Source organism: Nannospalax galili, unplaced genomic scaffold, assembly GCF_000622305.1.
Source record: "Nannospalax galili isolate Female #2095 unplaced genomic scaffold, S.galili_v1.0 scaffold1189, whole genome shotgun sequence".
NCBI lineage: Eukaryota > Metazoa > Chordata > Mammalia > Rodentia > Spalacidae > Nannospalax > Nannospalax galili.
In genome coordinates this window covers 1000217-1027306 of record NW_008360313.1, presented here as the reverse complement: position 1 = coordinate 1027306, position 27090 = coordinate 1000217, and the positions used below count along the sequence as shown (strand labels likewise).

The 27090-nt window shown below is 39.9% G+C and overlaps 1 protein-coding gene across 1 annotated transcript in view; it reads right to left on the bottom strand.

Moving 5' to 3' along the window:
* Positions 1 to 1268: 1268 nt before the first annotated feature.
* The window catches only part of F5 (coagulation factor V), a 77954-nt gene continuing 52132 nt past the window's right edge, over positions 1269 to 27090 (bottom strand). The window contains exons 14-25 of the mRNA XM_008824901.2: positions 24325 to 24505; positions 21186 to 21422; positions 18238 to 18445; positions 14988 to 15167; positions 12685 to 12801; positions 11831 to 11902; positions 10655 to 10758; positions 10047 to 10202; positions 7705 to 7849; positions 5481 to 5632; positions 2726 to 2908; positions 1269 to 1445 (exon numbers count right to left, since the gene is read on the bottom strand). Of these exons, the coding sequence (XP_008823123.1) occupies positions 1299 to 1445; positions 2726 to 2908; positions 5481 to 5632; positions 7705 to 7849; positions 10047 to 10202; positions 10655 to 10758; positions 11831 to 11902; positions 12685 to 12801; positions 14988 to 15167; positions 18238 to 18445; positions 21186 to 21422; positions 24325 to 24505 (1882 nt within the window). The 3' untranslated portion in view covers positions 1269 to 1298. The remainder of the gene's footprint in view (positions 1446 to 2725; positions 2909 to 5480; positions 5633 to 7704; positions 7850 to 10046; positions 10203 to 10654; positions 10759 to 11830; positions 11903 to 12684; positions 12802 to 14987; positions 15168 to 18237; positions 18446 to 21185; positions 21423 to 24324; positions 24506 to 27090) is intronic.

Sequence of the window (27090 nt, the reverse complement as noted above, 5' to 3'; positions counted from 1 at the left end):
GGGTGGTTTATTTCACAAAAACTTTCAGCTATCTATTTAAATGACAGTCTAGCCTATCTACATTGAGTGTCTGTCCTTTGTGACTTCATTGATGTCAAAAGACTCCACAGTCTGACAAGAGCTCCAAAGTCATTGGATTCCAAGTTTTTATGGAAGGGAGTACCAAAAGGAGAAGCTGGGGAGGGTGGGCAATAAAGTTGAGGTCACAGAAAGAAGGGCACTGAAAGAAAACTTCAACTTCTTGCCAGTTTGACCTGGGGCAGTTCTAATAGGAACTGCTGCATTTGGACAAACAGTTCAAATGTTCTACTTTACAGGTAGGTGACTTCCCTTAGGTGAACCAATGTTTTGAAATAGCATACCAGATAGTGCCAGCTTTTAGATGAAGCCAAGGCAAATGCTGAGTTCTCCCAAGGTTCAGTTTTGTTTAATGTCTAATAACTGCTAACCCCGCACATCAACACGTGTAACCTGAGCCAAGGAGGGACAGGACACATTCACAAGACCACTGCGAATGCTACAAACATATTTGCTTCTTTACTCACAGAGAATCAGAAGAACAAAGACCACATGGGGGATTTTTAAATTTTTATTTACTGTTAGTGTTTGTGTGCGTGTGTTTGCATGTGTGCCACAGCCTATGTGTAGAGGTCAGAGGTCAACTTTCTGGAATCAGCTCTCTTCTTAAATCACAGGTTTTGGGACTTGAACTTGGGTTTATCAGGCCTTTGCAGTAAGCACTTTTATCCCTTGAGCTGTCTTGCCAGCCCAAGACAGGCTATTTAAAGTTCTTACTCCATCCAACAAGATTTTTCCCTACTATCAAGAAAAACAAATTATTTCAATTTCCTTTGTTCCCAAATCAGTTTTTTGTTAGATATAAGAATAAGAGTTTTCCAGGTGTATAAACAGTTTACAAAAGTAACATCTCTTTTATTAATGTGTGCAGCATTTTAAGAGTTACAATTAAAGACCATATTATTACATGAATATTACTTTATATAACATCTTCAATTACATTGAAATATAATTCATTTTCTTATTGGTTCTTAATAGTTTTCCATCTCTATTCAAATTAATGAAGAAATATGAACTACAATTTCACTTAATGGCAGCAATGAGCTAATGCATTAGCATTATAAAATACCTTATATAGAATTTATTCTGTATTAGAAAAATAGTGGAAAGTTGTTAACATTCAAAATAGTCATAAAATACATTAGCTACTTTAAATGGTTTAGGTCATAAGGAGTCTCTTCTGTATCTTGTTCTTTTTTTTTTTTTTTAAGCATTCAATTTTAGTAAATATCACAGCCAAAGAGCTCCAGGCGAAGTGCAATACTCTGATTCCATGTTTTAGGAATGATACGGATAAATCTGGAAATGATGGGTGGATTGAAAAAGTTCTTCATATGTCCTTTGGTGTTACTATTTCCTTCAAAAATCTGCCAGAAAAACAGGAGAAAATCTTCAGTGGTGCCATAGTAGTCATTAAAATTTTACAGATCATTTTTTAATCCTTTTAGCATAAAATGAGCCATCACACAACATTTATCTTTCTCAATAAATTATGAAATCACAAGCCAGATGCCCTAAGAATTTTCACTTACCAGTAATGAGTCAAATTAGGAAAAAATAAATAATTCTGACATGATGTCATGGAGTGTATAAAATTATCTCTTCTCTAGGTCCTTTGTAGCTGTGTGACTTTGACAAATTCTATATTTGGTCCTCCATTGCCACAATGTCAAAATGAGAATGATAAACTCTTTACATCTCAAAAGTTGTACAGATTTGAAAATGTATGTAAACGCATACCAAGTGCTTGGTGAGCACCAGGTTGTGAACTCGTAGTTATTGACCTTGAACATGAACTATTACCCTGCAGTTTTGCTTACTGATCCTTTTGGTGTATGCTCTGCCTCCCTAACTAAACTGTTGGTCATGTTTCACTTTGTTTTTTAGCCTCCAGAAGTTCATCAAGATTTACACACACATAAAGAAGGAAGCAAGTTATTATTTCTTTATGACAGTGATGTTCACCCTGGCATGAGAACAGCCTGCTATCAAACAAGTGAAAACAGAGGTTTAAAAAGTGACAAGTGATTACAAATGTATTCAGTGCTGAGCAGTCCTTTCGCATTCAGTAAATCTCAGTTTCCTCAGTTCCCTGTGTAGCTTTTCCTGCTGGTTTAGCCCAATTTGATGCCTGGATTACTATGCATATCTCTTTAGCTTTGCTTCTGGTAGTATTATTAAACCATCTATTAGGAGGTAGAGGAATTTGGGAAGGTAATGGAGTAGTTTATTTTGCAAGAAATGTAGTCTTCCCAGTTGTTATCTGTGTAATAACAACGTGACAAAAGTAGTTTGTGGTCTTTGGCAACTTATCTGTCACAAGTATGTGTATATCTGAGGCAATACTTGTATTATTGTAGCATTTCACAGTGAAAAGTTTTCTGGATGATTTCACCATCTTTCTCAATCATAGCTAATTAAGCCTCACACCATCCCCTGTATTTTATCTTCACTATTTCATGGGTGGCTTAGTTACAAAGGTGATGAAAGTGGTCCCTCTGCCAAGGCCGGGCACCTGTGGGACTCGACTGGGAAGACATAAGGAATGGTGCATAGTCAATGCATGTTTGTCAAATGCAAGATGCTGTCACTATTCTCAGCATGAAACAGCTTTCAGATTGCTTTCTGTCAACATGGCGCCCTGTACCTTGTCCACCATGGAGGATTTCTGCCTATAAGCTTTCCATTCCACGCCCTGGTCACTGTAGTGGATGGTGTAGCTCTTCACATACATTTCCGAGGACAAAGACGTACAGCCCTGTGTCACTATGGCAGTTATCTTCTTGGTTCTGAGTAGATCAACTTGTAACCACTGTTTGTTGTTGTTTGCCTATGAAATGATAAAACCACTGAAATAAAGAAGATGCTAGACCCCTTTAAAGATTAAGATATTTAGAAATTCAAGGAGCTCGCAGACAGGAATGTCTTCTCATGCAAGTGGGCCTGACCCACCCCCTCAGCTCCACAAAGTTCTCTGTGCTCTGTGGCAGCATCCCATTCAGCCTCAGTACTGCTGGCCTGAGCATGTCTTAGAAAGGGAAGCAGCATATTCACATCCAGGAAAAGCTGCACAGTGACGAAACCTCCAGAACTATGTGACATGCTCTATTTCTCACCCAGGAGATAAACGCCAAAAGAGGCCCAGAAGGGGTTGATGAAGCATTTGAATTGCTCATGTGTGTAATATCTTGACCCCTCAGTGTTGTTACTCTTGTGAATCTGTCTAGGTACATAACTGGATCTGCTGTGTTAAACTACAATTTTTTGCTTAGAAAAAAAAGAAAAGAAATTCAAAGAGCTCAGAAAGATTCTCTTCTGTGATTTCTTGTTGGATACCATGGATCATGAGAGGGGAGGAAGATATTGGGTTGAGGGGTGAAAAGAGAGGGTGCTGGAGTTCATGTGACAAGAAAGCAGAAGGGGACCATCTGGGGTAAGGAAGGGAACCAGCTAGAGAGGCCTGAGGGCACGGGGAGGACAATGAAGAAAGGAACCAATAGAGAAAAATACTGTAACATCACATGTATGAAGATGCCACAGTGAAATCCATCACTTGGCATGCTAAATTTAAAAACGACTTACTTTTCTATTGGTATTTCATACTGCATACAGCAATTGTTTACTTGCTTGGGTCCCTTGCTGTTCAAGCTGGAGAGCTTACTTAGTTTCCTGGTATTCATAGCAATACAAGGCAGACAGTTGCTGCTTAATCAATAGCTTGCGGATGAATGCGTAAATGAGTTTTACTTGGAAAGAATTATTAAATTTCCAAATAGTCTGTAAATATTTTCTTAAGCAGGTTTGTTTGGATACTGTAATGATGCTGTTTCTGGGCCACTGGGAATGAATTAGGTATCTGCTTCTTCTTGTTTAATATATTGTAGAAACCCTAACTTTTCTGTCAACTTCTAATGTCAATAGTAGTTCAATTTCTTATTATCTAATATTTAAAATAAATGTAGTATTTGAGAGAGCCAGGAGTCTATAAAGCTGTTATTAGGGCTTCATGCCTTTCATAGTAATTGTCCTGTATCTAGCCTGATAAATGGCCCAATCACCTTTGGTGATATGTGCTTGAAGAAAGTTTGTAAGGCCAAACTGTTTTTCAGTAGTCTGAGATGAAGTCCCACCTCCAGGAGATTTCTCATGCCCCACAGTTCTCATGAAATTCTATATGAAATAAATGTTGATATACTTCCTCAACACTATTCATGTTTGTGTGAGCATATGTATATCTATGTGTATGAATATGTATTTATATATTTGCATGATATAAGTATTTTAAAGCAAATTAACTGAATTAAATGACTAGAACTTCTTGTTCATTTTGTGTTGCCCTCTTGGTGATATCTTAATGTGTCTTCAAATCAAGGATGCATCAATGATACAGGATATAGGTAGAAGATTTTAGCATAAACAAGGGACTTGGAAGGGAATGCTTCATAAAAACTCCTGCCACTCCAATGTCCTATGATTCTATGATGTGTAAGAATGAATTTCAGGGCCCAGCTATTGGTTCCAAAGATACTGTGTGGGTCTTGCTTATACCACATTTTTCTTTTCTTCATAGTGGCCTACTTTGATACCAAGACTTCTTAGGAGTCCAGGGAATTGAAATCTATTAATATAGTGTATCTTAAGGGAGGGAGGCAGGAGGGGGCTAAGTAAGGATTTGGATTTACCTTGTTGAAAGGATCATAAAGTTATTAGACCATTGTGATTCTACCATCAGTTGAAGAATAAAATAAAGTCAGCAATTAACAGGTATCTTAAAATCAAATAACCCGATAAACTTAATGGTTAATATCAGAGGCAATATGACTTTCCAGAAGGTGTTTGTTTAACTTACATCACTGAATTATACTCCTGGGTTTATAACCATGCCTCCAGCTGTCTGGAAGAATGTCACAATGGTCATAAAGATAAGGGAACAGACAGTTTAAATGTCTTAAGAAAAAAATATTGACAAATTATGAAAAACAGAGAGAAGTTATAGATCTAAATCATTTGTATGGCATTAAGATTAAAGTCTCTCAACCAAGAACTGGTAGGCAATGCCATCCTCATTTACTTACATGCTGTTCAGGCCTGTGTTCCTGCTGCTGTAGCAGAGAATATGTCACACTGAACCTAAAATACTATCTTTGCAGAAAACTGTTGTCCCTCCCTGCTTTAAATCAAGGCTAGACCAAGAATTGCAGAGAAGATGAATGAATTTGCTCTAAACCATAGTTAGAGCTAGAGCTGTTGATTCTGCAGACATCCTAGATTCTTAGACCTATGATTTTAATATACAGAAACAGGGGACTATATTCTTGCTCCCTAGACTCCCATGTTCCCTGTGGCAGTGGCCAGTTTATTTCTGGAAGGCAAGAGAACTCCATTTATATAGTCTAAATCACCTTGGCTTGCCAGGCATTCACACGGCCCTGGGCATTAAGACGGGCACGGGAAGGTTCCCAGAAATCTCCCCACCAAGATTTTTTAAATGAGGATGCTGTGATTTGCTTGTTTTCTATATTTCCATTTTCCATACCCAATGGTGTGGAGCATCCTGTCAAGAAAAAAGTAACACAATTAATTGGATAACACTAACAATTCCTGCGTTGCATTTTGCAACAGAGACAGCAAGAAATATTACTGCCAGGGAACAGCAAAACAATCTTTACACCAAGGAACAGTTTTTCAATCCAAATGCCAAATACTGCTCTCATGCTGAGCTGAAAAGCTCCTCTCGTGTTGTGATGTCATAGCTATCATTATATAACACCAAACTCATATATGTGTAATGGTGTTCATATTAAAAAAGAAAAACCACAGTGCTGCTACTTATATAAAAGTTTAGTGGATATAATTATGCACAGTTCATACTTGAAAATAAACCACAGTGTAATCTAGTCTATATATTTGCTATACCTTGAGTCATTACAAAACATTAGCTTTCTGTAAAATAGTATGTCATGTTATACTGACAGGAGTACCCCACATCTCATCAATTGTGTTTCTTGATTGCATCAAAAGATTGCATTGAGTGACTTGCCTGTGCTGTCTAGGTTTGTGTAAACACAATCTGCCACATTTGCACTATGACAAATAGCCTAAAGATGCATTTTTCAGAACAGATCCCCTGTTGTTTAAGCAATGCATGGCTGCATATAAAAAATATGGTTTCTTTTCCTGACAGAAGCCCTTGGTAGTCACCATTTCATATTTTCATGCACAATTTGGACTTTTACGCAGGTAAAATTTGAGTATTCTAGGCAGCAAAGCTGACCTATCAGTGTAGGAAGCCCAGCTAGTGAGTGAAGCTAGCCGACAACTCATCTTAGTACCATTGTTTTTCCTAGAAAAACATGCGGAAATTTTCTTAAAGTGATAGTTTGTTTTATCTATACAGAAAAGAAATCCTAAAAGGAATATGTCCTACTAATTATGTAAGTATCAAAAAGCAAAGAAAAAGTAACGCTTAGTATATAGAAAAGAGATGTTTTCAATAAATTAACAGAATTTAACGTCATATTTTAGGTTAGCTTGACTATGATTGAACAAGGCTACCATTTACATCATGATTGTGGAAACAAACACACGAACAAAACCCACTATTTATGGAACTGTTTCATGGAGTACTCCCGCCCACAAAAATTCCTACTTAGCAGTTTTGCGTGCTGATATTATTCAGACACTGGAAAAATGCCCATATTCAGATCCCTCACAAATGTCAAGGGTGTAGTACAGTGTTATCTGCTTTGATAGGAAACTGATTCCAACACCCAGGTACTTTCATCACAGTGAATCAGGGTTTCTTCCTCACACCTTGGGGGAAGATCAGGTAGCTCCCAACAGTGTGACACAACATGTGACCATATATTTATCCCTTCACCTACTCGGGTTTTGAGCAGACAGTGGTGACCTGGATCAGCCAGGCCCTAGGCCAATTGTTTTATTCTTCTACTTCAGAATGCCAGGCAGCTGATAGTACTATTTGTGTCTTCAAGTTAAAAATACTGGAAGGCCTTGATTTAAGAGTCAGAGAATAGTTGATAAGACTCCTAAATACTCTTCTAATGTACATACTAGACTGTTACTACAATTATTTGTTGTTACTTAGATTTTTTTATTAGACCACAGGTCATATTTCATCCCCTGGAAAATAGAAATTTTGAAATAAAAGATTTGAGTACTTTCTCAGGGTACGAAAGAGAATACAGAGCACAATCATGGTTTTAGGAAGTTAGAAAACAGTTTCTGATTTCAAAAATGTTCACTGAACACCAAAGATATGTCTGAGTGGCTTGGGAGACTTTGGAAGAGTCAAGTAGTTCTTAATCAAAATGGGCCAATGGCGATACCTCCAACTTATAACCCTTTCTTGCCAGGCCACGATGGTCCCCATACTATTCAGGCATTGTTTAGGGGATGCTCCCTGTCCTCTGGCTACTGGAACTAGACTCTGTTTCAGTCACAGTCACACTGAGTATATCTCTCAGTGGAGCCTGTATTTCACAAGGATTTTTTTCTGGGATCCCAAGTCATTGAGTGTATCTAAGAATTCTATTTACTCTCCTACAACCCTCAAATCTTTAGTTTTAAAATGCACATGAGAAGACAATGCATCCTGTTTCTTACCATTAACCTCACATCCTTGCAGCTCCATTCGAAGGGTAGGTCTGTTATAGGAGTTCGTTGGAGAGATCCTGATATATCTAGCCACAATAGGTGGGTCAAACAGATTCTCCTTTATTGTAGAGGCATCTGAATTGCCTTCAAAATACTAGAAAGAAAGAGGAAACCTTTGCCATATAACAATTCTCTGTAAAGTGATTATATTTTTAAAGACCCATCTATCAGCTAAGATTCTTTCTATTGGGACTGAATCAATTAACTTAATTTCAAAAAATAAGTGGAGATAGCTCAACTTCTAGGAAGACAGTATGGATACACTTTATTCATCCTGCAAAGTACCGCTAGAAACCCTGGACATTATACATAAACGAAGTATAAGACTACTAAAGGTGAGGTTAAAAAGAAAAAAACAAAAACAAAAACAGAACAGACAAGGTTCTCGGGGCTTAAGGAATAACATAACATGCTGGTGTGTTCCCTGACTTTTCTTTTTGCTCATATATCCTAGTCTTAGAGATGAAGAAGCAAGCAGCCTGTTTAGACAACTGTTGTATGCCAGACAAAACACACACACACACACACACACACACACACACACACACACACACACACACACACACACACACACACACACACACACACACACACACACACACACACACACACACACACACACACACACACACACACAAGGGCCCTCCAGCAGGGATGTAACTAGATTTTTGGAACTAAAGTGGTATGAGCACCCTCCTAGGGGTATCAGAGAAGGTCAAAATAAGAATCTTGGGCTTTATCCTCTTTAGCTCCTAAAAAGGATCACTCTGCAGTGTCAGTAGAGACCGCTGTGGAACTGTACTCCTACTTAGCAGCAAAAAAGAACAAGGCCTCCTCAGGTGCCAAATAGGAGCCTGGACTCTGACCCCCGACCTGGCAGTCACCAGGCTGTTCCCTATCTCATTTCCCTGATGGAGAAGCATCAGAAAACACCCAACTAAAACAGAAGCTAAGGGTACTCATTAGTATCATTGAACACAGCTAAACAATAGAGAGAAGTCAGTGAAAGAGCCGGTTCTTAGAGATGTTTAAAACAAACTGACAAACCTATAGCAGGCCTGACCAAAAAAATAAGATAAGAAATAAAAACTATGATATCAATGTCACTACAAACCCTGTAGATATTAGAGGATGTCTAAGGACAATTGATACAATAAACATGCAACACATGTGACTTAATGAGTTAGAGGACATGGGCCAATTTATTTTTAAAACTCCATCCAATATAAAATACACTATTCGAATAACCTTCAAACTGTCAAAGAAAGAATTTGAATTTGTAATTTCTAAATTTACCACAAATGGATTGTCAGGTCTAGATAGTATTGTTGGTGATTTCTACCAAATATTTCTTAAAATTAACATCGATGGTAGAACTCATCCAGAGTACAGAAAAGCATGCTTATTAATTTACCTCATGAACCTACTATTCCTGTGATATCAAAGTTAGAAAGAGATGGTATAAAACAATAAAACTAAACACCAAAGTCTCTCATGAATAGAGATGTGAAAAATCCTTATGCTATGGTGTCAACTGTTATCTATTCTCTCTCCCATAACTGATTTTTAGGAACAATCATTTAAGATTTTACTGATTTCATCTAAAGTATATTACAAATGACTTACTACTAGAAATAGATAATGATAGGAAAGGAAAAAAGTAAATAGTAAGTGATCTTCCAAAATATATCAATAGAAGCAGAATCAAGGTTGTTGGTATAATGACAGCAGACAGATGCCTACATTTGGCTATTTTTCTTTGGAGAAGAGGGAAAGAGCTAGAAATTTTGGCTAAGCCCATGGAAGACCAAGTGGAGTAATATCAATTCTCAGGCATGGCCTCAAAATCAGTCTCAGAATCATACTGCCTCAGAGCATCAGTGGCCTAACACCAGGTAATCAAAATCACCACCATATCAGGTACATTTAGACAAATAAAACAAAGTATGATAGCAACATCAAAACTCTTGGTGGCCAGTTTCTAGCATAAGGTGCCTGTCGAATAAAACAGATATTCCTCTCTGAAGGACATCATCTTACAGTCTGGTTTTTCTGGGTGATTTGTTTAATGACAATATTTTTCATCAAGTTTTGTAATGTTTTGAAGTTTAGTAGTTCCACGTATCCTTTTAGTTTGTGACGTATAGACTCATTGTATTACCATTTTCCTCCATAAGACTTAGAAAATCATTCACATTTCTAACACCCTGAAGTATAATTTTGAAAGGATACAGTCATAGTAACCCCAAGATGGGCCTTTGAGACTCAGTTAGAAACTGCATTGCACAAACCATCACATTCTTTGTGCTGTTCCCTTTGAAGATCTGCCAGTTGGTTTGGTCAGAGCTGTAGGCCACATAGAACTGTGTGGTAAAGTAGGACTTCAGGTAGTGTTTAGCACCTTGGGTTTGTATCCCAGTGACTATGACTTCCTTCTGCATATCCACCTGCAATACAGCAAAGCCAGTAAACAGACCTGTCTATGTCAGTGAGTCACACTTTGCCAACTCTGGTATAGTTCAGTTTTCTTTAGCATTAAGAGGGAGGCCCTAAGGTCTTAGCAAGCTCATAAAATGGCTTGGTGAAATCTTCATTGAGAAAAAGAGTATCCAAATGAGTGTTAGCGCAAACACGTGCTAGCTGCCTGTTACTTTGGGAAAGTAGCTGACTTGAAAGTTGAAAAAACAAGAAATTTTCTGTCTTGGTTTTTCATCTCTAAAATTGAAAATTACTAGAACTACCCTAACTGGATTGGTTTGGAGGATGCAAAGTACTGATCTGAGTGCCTACTGCCCAGTTATTGCTATTTCTCCTAATAATATTGCAATAACAACAAGAAGAAATTATGAGATCACTGTCATTTTTATTATAAAGCAGTAAATATCATCAGGTTACATACCTGAATCCAAGGTTTGGAGGCAAGTTCTAATGCAGGTTTTTCTATACTCCAAGCATTATAGGAGCCACCATTGTTTAATCTTGCTAATTTGGGCTCCCAATAATCTAATTCAAAAGAAGAAAAAACTAATTCTGAATAATTATTTACTTATTTGGGTTTTTTTTTTGTAAAGTTACTTATTTTTAAAACAAGGTTTGTTATGTAGCCGAGGCTAGACTGGAACTCAGAATCTTCCTGCCTCAACTGCCTGAGTGCTGTGATTTCAACCATGTGCCACCATATCTGGCTTGAATCTTTAAAAAAAGAAAAACCAGACAATTATCAATTTCCCACATGAGCTTAGTTCAGCAGAAAATCAGTCCTTGAAGGACCTGTGTTACAGTTAGGAGACAGAGACCAGACAGGTGAGGCGGGCATTGGCTGCCAAGCCAGTCTTCGATGATGAAACCTTAGCTTCAAGCTCATGTTTAGTCAGCTGTATACCATCACCCACCCTTTCTTGCACACAGGTCGTGTTTGTGTTTTCTCAGTTATGTTGATATGGCTACTGCTGAATGTGTCTGTTGAACAGGAAGCTTTGGGAAGGATGTGCAAGAGCCTCATTATCTTCTTGATGATGGCCTCTTGATCTTGGGAAGAGATTTGAGGCAAAATGAATAAATTTAAGAGGAGTTCCTATTATAAAGTTTCTTGGCCAGATGAATGGCTGGCATAGGCAGGAAGCCACCTTGATGGGAACAGTTTTTCATGTCTGATAAAACCCTGTGAACCTGGCTGGATGTTAGATGTGTGATAAATGGGAGCATTTTGGAAATGAGCACAGGGTCATAAGACTAAGCTATCTACTTCCTGCCAAATCCCTGCAGTGATATTGGACTGCCTGTATGGAGACATCAGCTTTGCCAAGACCTTGGCTTGTCCTAGAAAAGACTCTTCAGGCAGATCAGAGGAAGTGGAAATGATAAGTAGTATACCCATAAGGTTTTAGCTCCTGATATATTTCTCCTTTTCCTAAGAGAAGAGCAACCCAAACAGAGCTGTTTCATTATGCTCTGGTAGAGGATAAGCCTGGGGAGAAGAACTGGCCTGTAGGTGAGTTGTCAAGTATGGTTTCATGGGCTGTATACTACATGAGGGTTGGTGTTGTTGTGGACAGGCTAAGAGGCTCCTACTTACTCAGATACTCTGAGGCCTTGATCTGTGAATCAGATATGACGCCCGTGCTTAGGCCCATTGGCATCTTACAGTCTATGAAAAACAAAAACAACAAAAATTATTTTTTTCCTTATTTTACATAGGGTACAACTTCCATAGCTAGAGTTATACCTCTGATGGGCCAGTAACTATGTATTTTTATCCACCTTTTGTGGCAATGACACAAAATATATCTGATTAGAAAGTGGAAAACACTTAGCAAGATTAGTGCTGATACTGAAATAGTGATACCTTAGAGGAAAACAACAGTGGTCCTAAAAAGTAATTGATTACTAAGCTGATTTCCATGTGTTTGGATTTGAAAACAAAATATTATATATTATGTACTATCATTCATAAAACTATACCCTTGACTGTTGACCTGAAGTTCCAAGGTTATTTGCATCTCAGTTAAGGAAGAGAATACCAGATACTGTGACCATGGGTGTGAGTCTAGTGTCTGGCATTCAACAGATGCTTGGTAAGGCACAGATAGATACTGGATAAGCAACTGCCTCAGTTATGGCTTAATTCTGGTTGCCTTTTTCTGCTCTACCCTTGGAAACTGGATATTTTCTTATATACACTTTTCCATGGATCACAAATCATGAGGAAGGATGCTTTCTGCTGGTTCCCCAACGGAGGAATGCTTGAACCATGTGTTTAAGTTTTATAGATGATTGACATGTGTCAGACCATGGGCCAGAATAAAAGCAACTAAGGCACACATTTTGATTTTGTCATATCAGAATGATAAAAACTGAGTATTTGCAATTGAAAGCTGGAAATATTCTAGTATCAGGCACTCTTTCACCAGTAAAAGTCATGTGTGATACCTTTGTCAATGATGAGAAATGGCGTTTGCATCCCCGCTCTCTGATTCTCTCCAACCTCTGTGTCTAGGAGCCACCAGCCAGGCTTTGATGCTTTCATTTCAAGAGTTTTAAATGAACCTAAAATAGAGAGTAAAGGATAAAATTGCTAACCTAATGATTAACAAGTTATTATTTTGGTGGTGCTAAGAATCTTACAATCCCTAGATCACAAGAAGCTTTAAAATAGAATTTGAGTTACCCATTTCTCTTGAGGCAAGACTGCCAATACAACAGATAAAAGCAAATCCAGAGACAGCCGCAGCATCAGTACACAAATTACAAAAAATATGGGTGGGAATATGGCTCAGTAGTGGAATGCTTGCCTAGAATTCATGAAGCCCTGTGTTTGATCCCCCACATCCTATACACTGAGTGTGGCTGTGCGTGCCTACAACCTTAGCATTCAGGAGATATAGGCAGAAGGATTAGGAGTTGAAGGCCATCCTTGGCTGCATCCTAATTTTTAAAATCCAAACAGCTGGGCATGGTAGTGCACACATCTTTAATCCCAGCACTCAGGAGATAGGGGCAGGCAGATCTCTGTGTATTTGAGGCTAGCCTGATCTACATAGCAAGTTCTAGTCCAGCCAGGGCTACACCGTGAGATTCTCTCTCAAAGAAAATAAACAAATAAAAATTAAAAAATAAATAAAATAAAAATTCAAGCAGACAAACCCAACAAAAACAAAATTACTAAAAACAGTAATTCCAACATTTAAAAAAGTCTACCAGCCCTCACTGAAATGAAACTTTCACTTATCTAAATGTACCATTACAAGCTAGTTCACACACCATTCAATTTCATAGTGTCAAGTTCCAAAATGACCTTGAATGACTTGCCATCCAGTTTCGAAATTATTGTATGTTTTCTTCCCCTCTATACTTTTTATATATAAGAAAACAAAACAAAATATCCTTTCTTCATAATTTCCAATTTTCTTGAAAACTTGCATTACATACTTAGATTAAAATTTACATACAGTGTTTCAGAAAAATCACTGAAAAAAGGACATTTCTAAATCTTCTGTTTATTCATCCAGGCACTCAAAATTTACTTTTTTCCAATTTCAAACTTAAATTCCATTCACTGTAGTTTGTGGCCATTTTCCAGATTGTGAGTGAAAATTAATAGCTGGTAATTATCTACCTCAAACACACTGAACAAGATCTCTAATATTCTCTGCAATTCGGTATTTAGCTGGGCCATACAACCCTCACCTCTCAGTCTGTCTTGCAAAGGACCACTGATATGCTAATGATTGTTGAAAAGATGGGGTGAGTTTGGACTGGTCCCTTCTATCTCTGATCTTAATAGAACAGCTCTTTCTAGATTTATTAGGGAATCACAAGCATGTGAAAAACAAGTAAGAAACCACTTTTCCCCTCTACTTAGTGAACCAGACCCATTGGACCTCTGTGTCCTCATCTGAGGCAGATTTGCACAATGACTTTCCTGCCCAAAGTCTTGTCAAAAGGTTGCCTTTCTCCAGTTCTTTAGACAGAGATATGGAAGGACAGAAGCTTGTTAGGAATGCAGGGTCCTAGGACTTCTGCCTAAGATCTACTTTTCTACTCAAAGTCTCTGAGTACAGTCTCAGCAGATTTGCATCTTAACCAGCCTCCTAGGCCTTCAGTGGCATCTTGCCCTCATCGTTCCACTCCCTAAAAGATCTCCTTATAAACAACTCAATAGCACCTCAAAATCCTTTCTGTTGATAGTAGCTTGTGTGTATTTACACTTCATGTTTTTATATGAAAACCTCTAAATACCTTGGCCAGCTTTTAGTTTTTATGATCATTAAAACAATTTCTCTGTAAACAGCGTCATGAATCTGCTCAAGATGATGAGTCCTGAAGTCATAAGAAAAGACAGGCTGAAGGACACAGAAGTAGAATCCAAGAATCCTAAAACCCCAGTTAAGTTTTTAATCACCCTCTCTAAGGTGATAGCTTCACTGAGTTTTCTGTGCACTTGGTGACCCATGTTTTTATGTACTTGAGATCTGATCCACATGATTCATAGTGACTCAGGAGAAACTGCATCAGATGTAGCACCTACCCTGTGGGGGGCTTGCGTACAGTTTCTATGAGAGCTCCTTTGTACTCTGTGTACAGTATAGATATAAAGCTTTGCCCAGCGTTTAGACCAAAATTTTGTGTTCTGACCCCTTAAGCAGTAGATACACAAGGAGAGAATGAGAAGTTACAGGTGCCTTGGCTTGCTATTTCTTAGCAGGGATCTCTTCCATTTCCCACATCTTTACCAGGCAAGAGGGGCCAGACCCCTAACTGGTGCTGTTGGGAGCCATTTTCCAGCAGGGTCTGGCCATGAAAGTGAACCACGTGAATATCTCGGGAGTCACCCATGTTCAGCAGGTGGAGTCTCACCCACTCTTGCTCGTACATTCGCAGACCAGGCAGGTTGTAGATCATCCCATTAATGGCTGGGAAGAAAGAGAGTCATAATCAATTAAAAACTTGCATATACAAGGAGGTGGCTAGTAAAGAAATAGGGGGTCACCCACTCACACACATCTTCCTCATTACTGGACATCCCCAGGCCTACAAGGCATAGGAATGGTCCTCCTATGTGTCACTATAGCAGCAAGAGGCTGAAACAAAAACGCCAGAACAACCCACAGGAGTGTGGGTCAGCTCCATTTCACTACATTGTCTTTCTTTTACCCAGATTTTATCCTGCTCCTGCTCAAGGCTTTTCCCATTTGTCTTTCATAGTAACTGTTCCTTTGAACAGAACAGCAGAGACTAAGATGGACAGATGACACAAACGCCAGGGGTGGGAAGGGCAAGCAGCGCATCACACTGAGGCCTTCTATGTCCTGAAGTTCTCACCCTAAGAAGCTGGATCCTACCTTTGGAGAACACACCCACTTTTCTTGATGTGATTGCTACTCTATCCATCTCTCAGTTTAGATGTTTAAGATCTTAGACTGTACCCACCCTGCCTTTAGTGATATAATTAGATTTTCATTCTTTTTGAGACAGGATCTTGGTATGTAGCCTAGGCTGGCCTGGAGCCTACTCTGTAGGTTCAGCTGATGTTGAACTCAAAGTCTTCCTGCCTCAGACTTGAGCATTGATCACCCACCATACATGCCATTGCGCGTGCGTGCGTGCGCACACACACACACACATGTGTGTGTGTGTGTGTGTGTGTGTGTCTGTGTGTGTGTTTGTGTGTCTGTGCATGGCATCTGGTAAACTTAATCCCTTTAAGAATATAACACAATTTAATGATAAAGCTTAGTGATACCAAATATTTAACTGGAACCAAAGTAAGGGAAGATATTTTAAAAATTATTATTAATGGAATGTCTGTGGAATATTGGAAACCAGTCAAGAGAATTTTTGGAGGAGGAGTTTAGATTATTTTGGCACCTGTAAAATTATACCAGTCATAGGAACATCTACCTATATACTTGTAGCACCAACTTTTACTCCAGAACTCCACGTTCTGTTTAGGAAATAGATCTCCTCAGAGTGACAGCCAACTCCAGTGATTACTATATCAAGACTGCTCAATAGTTACACCAGGCTATGGGGGTAAAAACTCTAAACATAATAGAGTGCTCGGTAAATATTCTGTAGGTGGAGCTGAAGGATTGGATTTGTTCATGTATTCACTGTTATGTATATTTCCTGAGCACATGTTACAAAGGCCAGGCACTGTACTAGGGGATGGGGACTCAAGAAGTCAGCTTATCATAAATCCTGATAAATACTATACCCTGGAACTGCCAGATTCCTGAGAATTAGGTTGTAATACATTAGGATAGAAACTATATTGAACGTATTTGACTTTTTAAGGAAATCGGGAAGCATTTCCTGGAGAGTAAAAGGCATAGCTAAGAGACAAGCATGTCTGATTCAGCAGCCGGTGAGTTTTTTATCAGTGTAAACTCAAAGGCTGAGAGGCTTAGAAATGGGAGAAGAGGAGAGGGGAGAGGAGGGATGGGGAGGGAAAGGGGAAAGGGGAGAGGAGGGGAGAAGAGAAGGGGGGAGATTCCTTTGTAGTCTGTTGGCTGTCTTTTGTTTAACAGAATTTTTCAAATATTTGAATTTTTGAAATCTTCTAATGTTTTTATCATAAGCAGCTTCCATCCTTAGTGGACAAGGTTTTAGAGCAAATTACAAATCACACTGTTTGCCTACTTCTATCTTGAAGCAGGTTTACGGATGTGGATGCTATTATTGAACTTCTCCTAGAAGTAAGATCAAATATAAAAGCAAGATATCTGAGCTTGTGAATGTGACGGGGAGACTAGGTCTACTTAGCCTTCATGGCTGTTTGGGGTAGCACTGAACAGCATATTATAAAAATGTCTTTACTATTTTATTTTATTCTTTGAGACAAGACCTCACTTTGTAACTGTGGCTTGTCTCAAACTTTCAATCCTTCTACCTCAGTCTCCTGAGTGCTGGGATTACAGGCCTGTGTCATCAAGCCCAACTCTGTATAATGCCTTTTATTTGTTTAATTTCCTATGAAATAGCAACTTTCTCTTCTCTTCTGCTGGCTCATTATTCTGCACAGCTCCTCCTTCATGGGAAATTTCAGAACAACCACCTCCGTTGCTAAAAGTTGAAATCAGGGCTTATCAGTTATTTTTTACTTTTTTGAAATATCCTTTTACATTTATTTATTTGTGTGTGCATGTGTCTGTACATGTCGGCAATTTAGAGCTGTGGCCAGCATGTGTAGGTCAGAGAGCAATTTATAGGGGGGAGTCTTTCCACTGTGCAGGTTCTGGGGGAGGCGGTCAAACTTAGGTCCTCAGGTGTGGTGGCAAGTGCCCTTACTTGCCAAGACACCTTGCTGACTGACTAACTTTTATTTTCTTCTGATTTCCAACTGTCATTCTTTTGACTGTCTACCAAATCCTAAAATCTGCCTCTTTCTAAAACTGTTTGCAATTTAATTCACACTTAACAGGCCATTTTCCTGAATGGATTTCTGAATGAAGATACTTCCCAAGTGTGACGGCCTTGCCACTGTCTTCCTGTGATGTGGCTGCCTAGCTTCCTACCTCCTTTCAATCGCCTGCTACTTGGCATAGATTCTACGTGTAGCTGCTGAGAGCTGGAACTGTCAGAATCACTCTTATTTCAGAAGAGTCGTGTGATCATTTTCCTTATGCGATTACTCACTTTTTTAGAGATCAAGAAACAGGTTCATTAGCATCTTGAAGTGCAGAATGATATTCATCCCTTCCCCATGTATACTACCAACTGATGCCCTTTTTTTCTTGTTGGTTAGTTTCAGTTTGTCTGCCAGCAGCCTTTGTGTTCTGTCCTGTGGACCCTCTATGCTCTTAACCTGCAGGGCTGCCTGCCAGCTCCATCCTCCCTGGGATGCTAAGGAGCCAGGCTTGGTTGAAGCTCTTGTCTCTTCAGAAGTATCTAATGTCTAATCATGTGATGACCTAAAGGCAGGAATCACAGTGACCTAGTGAGGTTTAATTCAGAGATTAGATCAAAGTTAGAATACAATACCATAAAACTCATGGGAATTTTGCCCTTCTGAAGATTTGGATCTCCAAGACCTTTTGGACTTTTCATAATACCAGCTCTTCTTCTCATCAAAGACCATAAAGAGTAAGACAAATTCTCTCATGTCCACAGGCATGTTGCTCTCCTTATGAAGTGTCCCCTTCTGGCAGATCAGAAGGGGGCCGATCAAACCCGAGTGGATATCTTTCTCCTGGAAATCAGGAAGAGCAAACTGTAAGTACTTTCTTTTGATCAAGGTTATCTTTGCTCTTATGACAATCACTGTCAAAACCAAATCATTTCTTAGAGGTTCTGAACTTGAGGATTAGCAATGAATAAGCCTGGATAGTAATCATTTAAGTTTGCTATATCACATTTTCTTCCTCTGATTACATTCTCCTTTACTCAAGTAAAGGTAATAAAATGAGAATGGCTTACATTTATTGGGCATCTGTAATGTAGCAAATGCTTTGCCAATAGTATCTCGTTTTATCCTGACAATCATCCTACATGTTAAATGTAAATTCATTCATTGAACATGTGTCTGCCTCCTCTCTCTCTCTCTCTCTCTAACATGTGTGTCTCCCCTCTCTCTCTCTCTCTCTCTCTCTCTCTCTCTCTCTCTCTCTCTCTCTCTCTCTCTCCCTCTCTCTCTCTCTTAGATTTAAGCCAAAGCTTTGAGCATGAAAGTCAAGTGGTTAATTAATAGTCAAGCACTCTACCGCTGAGTTCCATCCTGAGGCTTTGTTTGTATGTTCATTTTTGAGACAGGGTCTCACCATCTAGCCCTAGCTGACCTGGAATGCCAGATGCAGCCAGGCTGGCCTCAAACTCACAGAGAGTCACCTGCCTCTGCCTCTTCAGTGTTGGGATTAAATGCACACCTGACCATTTTTAAGCCTTGAACCCACTTTGAGCCAAGGCAAATCCTAAACTCTGGAAACGACTTCTCTGGAATTGCAGACCCTCCTGCCACACACAGCTATTATCTCACTTTCCAAATTTTAGAACCAGGTTAAGAAAGGTCAAATTATTTTTCTAAGGTCACTGTAGAGACAGAGTAGGAATTTGAATTTAAGTCTAGAAGCTGGTGGTTGCAGCCCAGTGGTAGAGCACCTGCTCAGCATACAGGAGGCCCTGGGTTTGATCACCAACACCAAATAAAATAAAATAATAAAATAAAATAAAATCAAAAGGACAACAACAACAAAAAAGGGAGCCTGTGCTCTTCCTCCTCAAATTACAGGTCTTGTTCCCTCCTTTTTTTAAATTTAAAACTTATTTTTAAAAATGTGTACGTGTGTAGTTTGAGCATGGGTTTGTGCACATGAGTGTGGTGCCCACAGAGGCCAAAAGAGGTTGTGGATTCCCCTGGAACTGGAGTTATGGACCACTGTCAGCCGCCATATGAGTGCTAGGCACCAAACCTGGGTCGCTCTTAATTGCTGGGTGATCTCTCCAGCCTCTCAGTCTTCCCTTAAACAGTGTATAGAAACTAACAAATACTGTTCAAAAGAAGCGAGCCAAGGCCTCGCTCTGTGCCCTGCCCTAGGGCCTGCTGGGCCTGTATAAAGGGATGTAGGATAGGAAAGGACCTGTGTCAGTACTGGGTGTCTCATTCATGTCTTGCTTCCCAGGTGAGGCTGACACAGCCTGTTGTGCCTGGTCCCTGTGAGGCCACAGTGACTGGGTGCTGTGCAGCCCTGGGTGCCCCACCTCTGCCTCCTTTGGGGGGCTGGAGCCTGCCTGAGCCTCGTGCCTGCAGTTCCACCTCCAGATGCCTGGTCTCAATCCCTGGGAGTGCCAGCTGGGTTCCGGGAGACCCGGCTGGTCAGGGACAGGCAGGCATGATATTTCTTCCAGAACTGAGAGGCTTTCCAGGGACCCCTCTGTCCTTGATGTGGAGTCTGTTCCCTGTTGGCTGAAAAGTTTTTAACACGGAACTGGGTTGGTCACTGTCTGTGGATGGCCTTGACCCCTTCACTTGTTTTCAAAAAGTCTTAGAGATTCTGGTATCCAAGGCCCAGCCTAAACCATTTGCCAAGCAACAAAAGGAAGCCCTGGGAACAGTATCTGGATACCTTGGCCTAGAAAAGAAAGCTTCAGTATTTGAGGGCCAAACCTGGCTGCCTGTCTGACAGTGAAGGACTGGGAGAGGGCCCTGTGTTTGTCAGTTGTGAGCTCAGCCACCTGTGTCTGGGTGTCTCACTGTGGTATGGATGGCTCTGCCTCAGAGGGTCCAGGTGAAAGAAAGCAGTGGAGAGTATGAAGTAGGCGCTGCGTGAATGCTGGCTTTCCACCCTTTCCTCTTGGTTTTCTAGGAGCCAGTGAGGAAGACAGCAGGTGGGAACGACTTGTCACAGTCAACAAAGTTGCTAGCTTGCCCAGAGAAACTAGCTGTTCCTTCCTCCCTGTGGAGCTGGAAGAATGGAATGTGCCTGGATGTATTCTTCCTCTGGGAAGCCACCCTCCCCTTGCCCCGATCTATCTCAGAGCAGGGTTGACTACTTGTCACATTGCTCTTTATTAGCAAAGGCTATTCAAGAGGTAACAAATTGATTCTTCCCATGGACTAAGTAGGTCATGGAAAAGAATTTCTCCTGAAACCCCTTATCCCAGTATGTAATTTGCACCCACACTGTTCACTTAGTCCTTCCTCACTGCACCCGCCCGCCCCTCTAGAGTCCCCCAAAGCCTGGCTTAAAACTACAACCATATTTTTAAAACTGCAAATAAATGTCTTTCCCAGTAAACACCAGTGCTCTTAGACCCAAGCATTTATGTAATCCTCTTTCCTCTCTATTGAATGTTTCTCTGTGCATCGTCTGAGGAGCTATGCTCTCATGAAAAGCAGGAGAGGCTTTTACCAAGAAATAATTTGGCCCTTCCATTTGGTGAACTCTGGCTGTAAGGGCAGGGGAAAGGCAAAAGCTTCCAGTGGAAGTACCCACCATATTCACTGCTGAGTAGTAGGCCCAAGCCCGGCAGGCAGAGCCAGGGTTTTCTGGCCCTGACCGCTCAGTGGCATGCCACACGTATGTATAACTGCTATTTGGCTGGACAGCATTATCTTCCTTAAACCATTCAGGAGATTCATCTTCATAAGTCTTTCCTTCTGATGACTTTTCATAAGAAAGTCCATGGGCATGAAGAGAATATGGTCTGGATGCTAAATTTTTAAAGCGAACCTAGAAAAAAGAATGACCCACAAATGCATTAATGCATAGAACCAGACTAAAGACTAAAAACTGTCAGCATTGTAGACTGTAACAGACAGTTATGAAATCAGAGCTATGGTGGATTGAGTGCTTATAACTGAAAATTAATTTATGCATATTACTTCATCTAATTTTCAGAACCATCCTGTGAGATAGGGGTCCAGTAGCTTACCTCAGAAACAACAAAATACATTCTTAGGTACAAGGCTAAAGTACTGATATTAGCTACTACTGTAATGATTTGTTATGTCCCCCAAAATGCATTTGTTGAAGTCTTGGTACCAGTTTAGTGTTTGGTGGGACTTTAGGAAGGTGATTGAATCATGAGGATTCTGACCAACTGATTGATGGATGTATTCATAATTTGATGCTATTTTTGGGAAGTGAAGATACAGCCTAGTTGGAGGAAGGTCACTAGGGATCTACCCTTGATGAGTATATCTTATCCTTGGTGCCTCCCAGGCCTCCACAACATCATCAACTTTGCTCTGCCACGGTATTCTGTCTTAACACAAGCACACAGGGATGGGGGCCATGTGACTATGGACTCAAACCCACTGAAGCCACAAACCAAAGTAAATCTTTCCTTTTAAACTGTTTCCCTCATACATTTTGCCAAAGCAACAGATACACACCTACCAATGAAATTATGGTAATAGATGCTAGAGAGGTAAAGATGAGAAAGACATGGCTCTTGCTTGTAGTAAGTGTTTAAGCTACTGACGAAGCACATGTGAATCCAATGCACAAAGTTGGACACAATGAGTGCTATAAAGTATGAAAGAGTTTAGTTGGGATTGTCTTGGAAAGGCTGTGGTTGGCTTCTCAGGAAAACCAGATTCAAAGAAATCCGAAGAGAAAAGAAGATGTTTCAGGTTCCCAGAGGAGCAGAAAAATGTGGTAAAGAGACAACTTGAAGGATCCCCAAGAGTCTGGGTATGGCTGAGCTGTGAAATGTAAAGGGGTGAATGGGAGCACCGGTGACAAGGCTAGATGATGACAGATGGGACCAGATGATAGAGTACTTTAAATGCCACACGGGGAGTCTCTGTATCCCAGCATCCTCAAACCCATGGCCAAATCTTCTAGTCCTTTTCCTTTACACCTTCTAGTGACTAACTAATCACATGACAGAGAGCTGTTGCCTTCTATATCTTCAGGGAAAATCTAGAATAATAAAAAATCTTATGTTCTATTATTCTTGGGTTTTAAATGTCTCCCCAAAGCCATATGCTAAAGACTTAGTTTCTAGCTTGTGGCACTATTGGGAGGTGGTGAAACCTTTAGGTGGGAGGGCCAAGGGCCTGGTAGAAGGAAAGTACATCAGGGGAGGACTCCTTGAAAGAGCTCTTAGGACAGCAGCACCTCCTTTTCTCTCTATTCACTTTCCAGCTCTGCTCCGCCACACACACCCTCTGCTGTCATGTTCACCCTTACCACAGGCCTCAAAGCAATGGAGTCAAACAACCATGAATTTAGCAACCATGGGCTGAAATGAGCTTTTCCTCCTCTGGGCTGTTATTGCAAATATTTTGCCATAGCAACAGAAAGCTAACTAATACACAGTCCCATTTCCTTGCATGATTGAGTGGGTAACTTTTGTCGTGCTAAAGTTCAAAGCCAGGACCTTTTTATTACATGTTAGGGAGGTACTCTGAGCTATATTCTCTGTCTCTGTCTCTCTCTCTGCCTCTTTCTTTCTCTCACTGTTTCTCTCTCTCTCTCTCTCTCTTTCTCTCTCTCTTTGATGAGGAGTTTACCATATTTCCCAGGTGGTCTCTTAATTCCTAGGCTCAAGCAATCTTCCTCCATTGTCCTCCCAAGTAGCTTGGATTGTACCTGCACACCACACCAGGCTATCTATGTGCATTTAAAAAAATCATTGTGTTTATGTATGTGCATGTTCATGTGTACCATCATATATGTACTATGGTCTGGATATGGAGATCAGAGGACAACTTCAGGTGTCAGTCCTCATCATCCACTTTGAGGCAGGGCCTCTAGTTGGCCCGTGAGCTTCTGAGAATTCTCTTGTCTCTGTCTCCCATTTCATCTTAGGAGTGCTGGTATTTGACTCACACCACCGAGCCCAGATTTAAGTAGGGTTCTGGAGGCCTGAACTCAGGTCCTCAGCTGGCACAGCAACCTCTTTACCCACTGAGTCATCTCCCTGGCTCCCATGTGCAATTTTTTATAAACAGCAAATGATCACTGACAGGTTGGCAAATACTTGCATAGACAAAAGTTTATATTTCTGAACCTAGAATGGTTTACTTTACATCCAAGGCCTTTCCCCATGGTTTTGTTTATTTTTAGTCATTGCTGTTTTGATTTGATTTGATATGCGAGAGGTCAGAAAGGATAGGGATATAACTTTGATATAAAATCAAGCTATTGGATAAGAACTGGATACAAAATTTTCAATGCAATGACCTAGATTGGTAAGATACTTAGGAAATATGCTTACTTTTGTAGGGCAGAAAGATAGTCTTCTTTAACTTTACTATCTTGTCTTTTATTAAAAACCAGCAGCTATTCCTAACTTACTACTGTTGCCACCATCTCTACTATGAAACCCAGTTCAATCATTGCTTAAACATTTAATTTTGCATGTTAGCTTTAGACAGGTTAATGTCAGCAAGAAATAACAGTGCTATCTCTTCCAGATTAAATCATTTTCAGCATTAAAATTATGAGACTTTTTAATTTGAAAGCTATCAAATGGCCTAGCAAGCAGTCTTTGAAAATAAATGCAATTATTTGTTATTTCTGGGAAGCAAATCACCTGTAGTTCTTCTGTTACCTTTTCCTTAATGAATGCTATGGGTTGTAGAAATTCCTCTGATTTAGTAGAGTTCAAAAGATGACTTACTTGGATAACATCATCCACTTCAGCTCTAATAACAGGGCCAAGAATGCCAAGATGCTCCTCATGCTCTCCCTGAGGATCACGTTTGGTAAAAGTATTATCAAGGTACTTTCTGAAAACGACTTTCTTGTATGTGGTGTCCTTTGGAGTGTCTTCATTATCAATGTCTTCATTATCCATTTCACTGAAATGATAGCAGTGGCATACATTTAAAGGAAGAAATTAAAGACTGATGAAAGAATTTAGGAAATAGGGGTTGGGGAGATGACTTGGCAGTTAAGAGTATTTGTACTCTTGCAGAGCACCTGGGTTCAGTTCCCAGCACCCACATGGGGTAGCTCACAATCACCTGTGACTCCAGTTCCCAGAGATCCATGCCCTCTTCTGACCTTTGAGGGCACTTGCCCACATGTGATGTACATATATACATGAAGACAGACACACATAAAAAACTTTAAAAAGGAATTTACAAATGTTCTCTGTTTAGTAACCAGCTCAGTCTTTAGCAATTACTTCATGGATAAATTAATGAATGTATGTGAATGCAAATATGGGTAAATAAATGTTTTAATTTCCTAAAACATCATTTTTAGGTAAATTTTCCTATGATCTCTTAGACTATGTCAAGTCTCTCATTTCTTAGTTAAGTAGTAAATTCTTAAAGTAGCCCCATAATATTTCTATAGTACATATAGCAAAGTATGACTTGTGAGATTATCTATTAATATCTGGTTCTGTTACTAAGGTAAAAGGCCAAGAATTGAACCTAGTTTGTTTATAATATTTTTTCTAATGTTTAGCATGTTATCTGGCATATAGTAGGCTCTTAATACACTTTTGTCAAGCGCATAAATTAATGAACAAAATAATAATAATAATAATAATACAGCAACATAAATTGTAACATCAAAAACAGACAAAACCATTCAATAGGTCAGCTCTAGAGCTAGGGGCTGTTGGGTGACAATGGTCATCTGAACCAGGTCATGTGTGTGAAGGTCACTGGATAGAAGAGTGCCTTTTAAACAGTGCCCATTCTCAGCTTTGTCTTTGTTAATTGATATTATCCTAAGCTTTTTTTCTTATTTTTATTTTATTTTATGTGTGTGTGTGTGTGTGTGTGTGTGTGTGTGTATTGCCTGCATGTAGGTAAGTGCACCCATGTCATGCAATGAATGCTTGCAGAGGACAGAAGAGGCTGTTGGAGCCTCTGGAACTGGAGTTATGGATAGTTGTTAGCTGCCATGTAGGTGCTAGGATTTGAACCCTGGTCTTCTGCAAGAACAGTGTTCTTAACCACTGAACCATCTCTCCAGCCCCTATCCTAAGCTTTTTGACCCTAGTCTGCTCAAAGGTTTTCTAGATAGGGCTCCCCAGGAACAAAGCACAAGTAGACAAATGGAATTATATTCATGCAACAACAAACTGAAGTTTGTGCACAGCACAAGAGAAAAATCAAGAGAACTAAGAGACAATCTATGTAATGGGAGAAAATGTAGCCACATATCTAATAAGGAATTAATACCTAAAATATATGGAACTCAAACAATTAGTAGCAAAATTACTGATTAAAAATGGGCAAAGAACTTAGATGTGTATTTCTCAAAAGAAGAAATTGCCAGCAAGTGCATAAACATGCTCACATTACTAGTAATCAAAGAACTGCAAATTAAAACTCCATGAATATCACTTTACCTCTGTTAAGACGGTTATTACAAAAATGTCAAGAGATAAAGCTGGCAAGCAAATGGAGAAAAAGAAACCCTTGAAAACTGAAAAATGTGTGCGTAAATTAATTTAAATGACATTATGTAAAATAGTAGAGAAGTGGCCCAGCCCCATAGCTTCCTGGAGCCAGCAGCTTGCCTGGGTAAGTTTGGCTTCTGTGCCCACTGTGCCTTGACTCCCCCAGCCTCATTCACCCTCCCAGCTCCCCCACCCCATCTCTCCTCCTAGCAGGGGCACTGACCCATCTCTTGTCCTGATACCTCTGACCTGTGGACTGACCTCTCCCAGAATCCCCACTGCTTCCTGACCCTTTGCATCCAGACCAACCCAATTCGTCCCCGTTGTCCCCAGGTGCCCTTGGGTCTCTTCTCTCCCCGACCTCCCTTTGCATCCCTGGGGGCCAGCACCTTTCCTGGGCCCTGCTCCCAGGCCAGCCCAGCCCTCAAATTCCTGAGGCCAGCATCTTCCCTGGAGGGATCCAGACCTTAGGAGAAAGCCTGAGAGCATCTGATCTTCATCTGACTTGGGCTGCTGTGGGAACTCCTGAGCAGCAAGATGAAAGAAATTTGGCCACTCCAATATAAAATCAAAAGAGAGAACCTGAAGCCTAGACCAAGCATCTTTTCATGCTCAACAAGTAAACCACAAAGGTACATAGAGTTTACAAAAAGAAGCAGACCAAAACTCAAAAAGGAAGGCTTGAGTCTCACACAAGAACCAGAATCTACAAAAGAAATCCACATGTAAAAGTCACACAGAAAAAATAATAACATGAAAAATCACAATAATATATTCCCACCAAGTACCATCAGTCCTCTAGAGGAGTATAATGAGAACCCTCTAAAAATAACACAGGACATGGAACTAAAAGAACAGTTATAAACACAATAAAAGAATTCAGTGAATTTAAAGAACATACAAGCAAAGAAATAAAAGAACTGAGAGAAGATAGGGATAAACTTCTGCATGAATTCAGAAAAGAGTTAGAAATATTGAAGAATGCTCAGGCTGAAATGAAGAAGGAAGTGAAACACTCAGTAA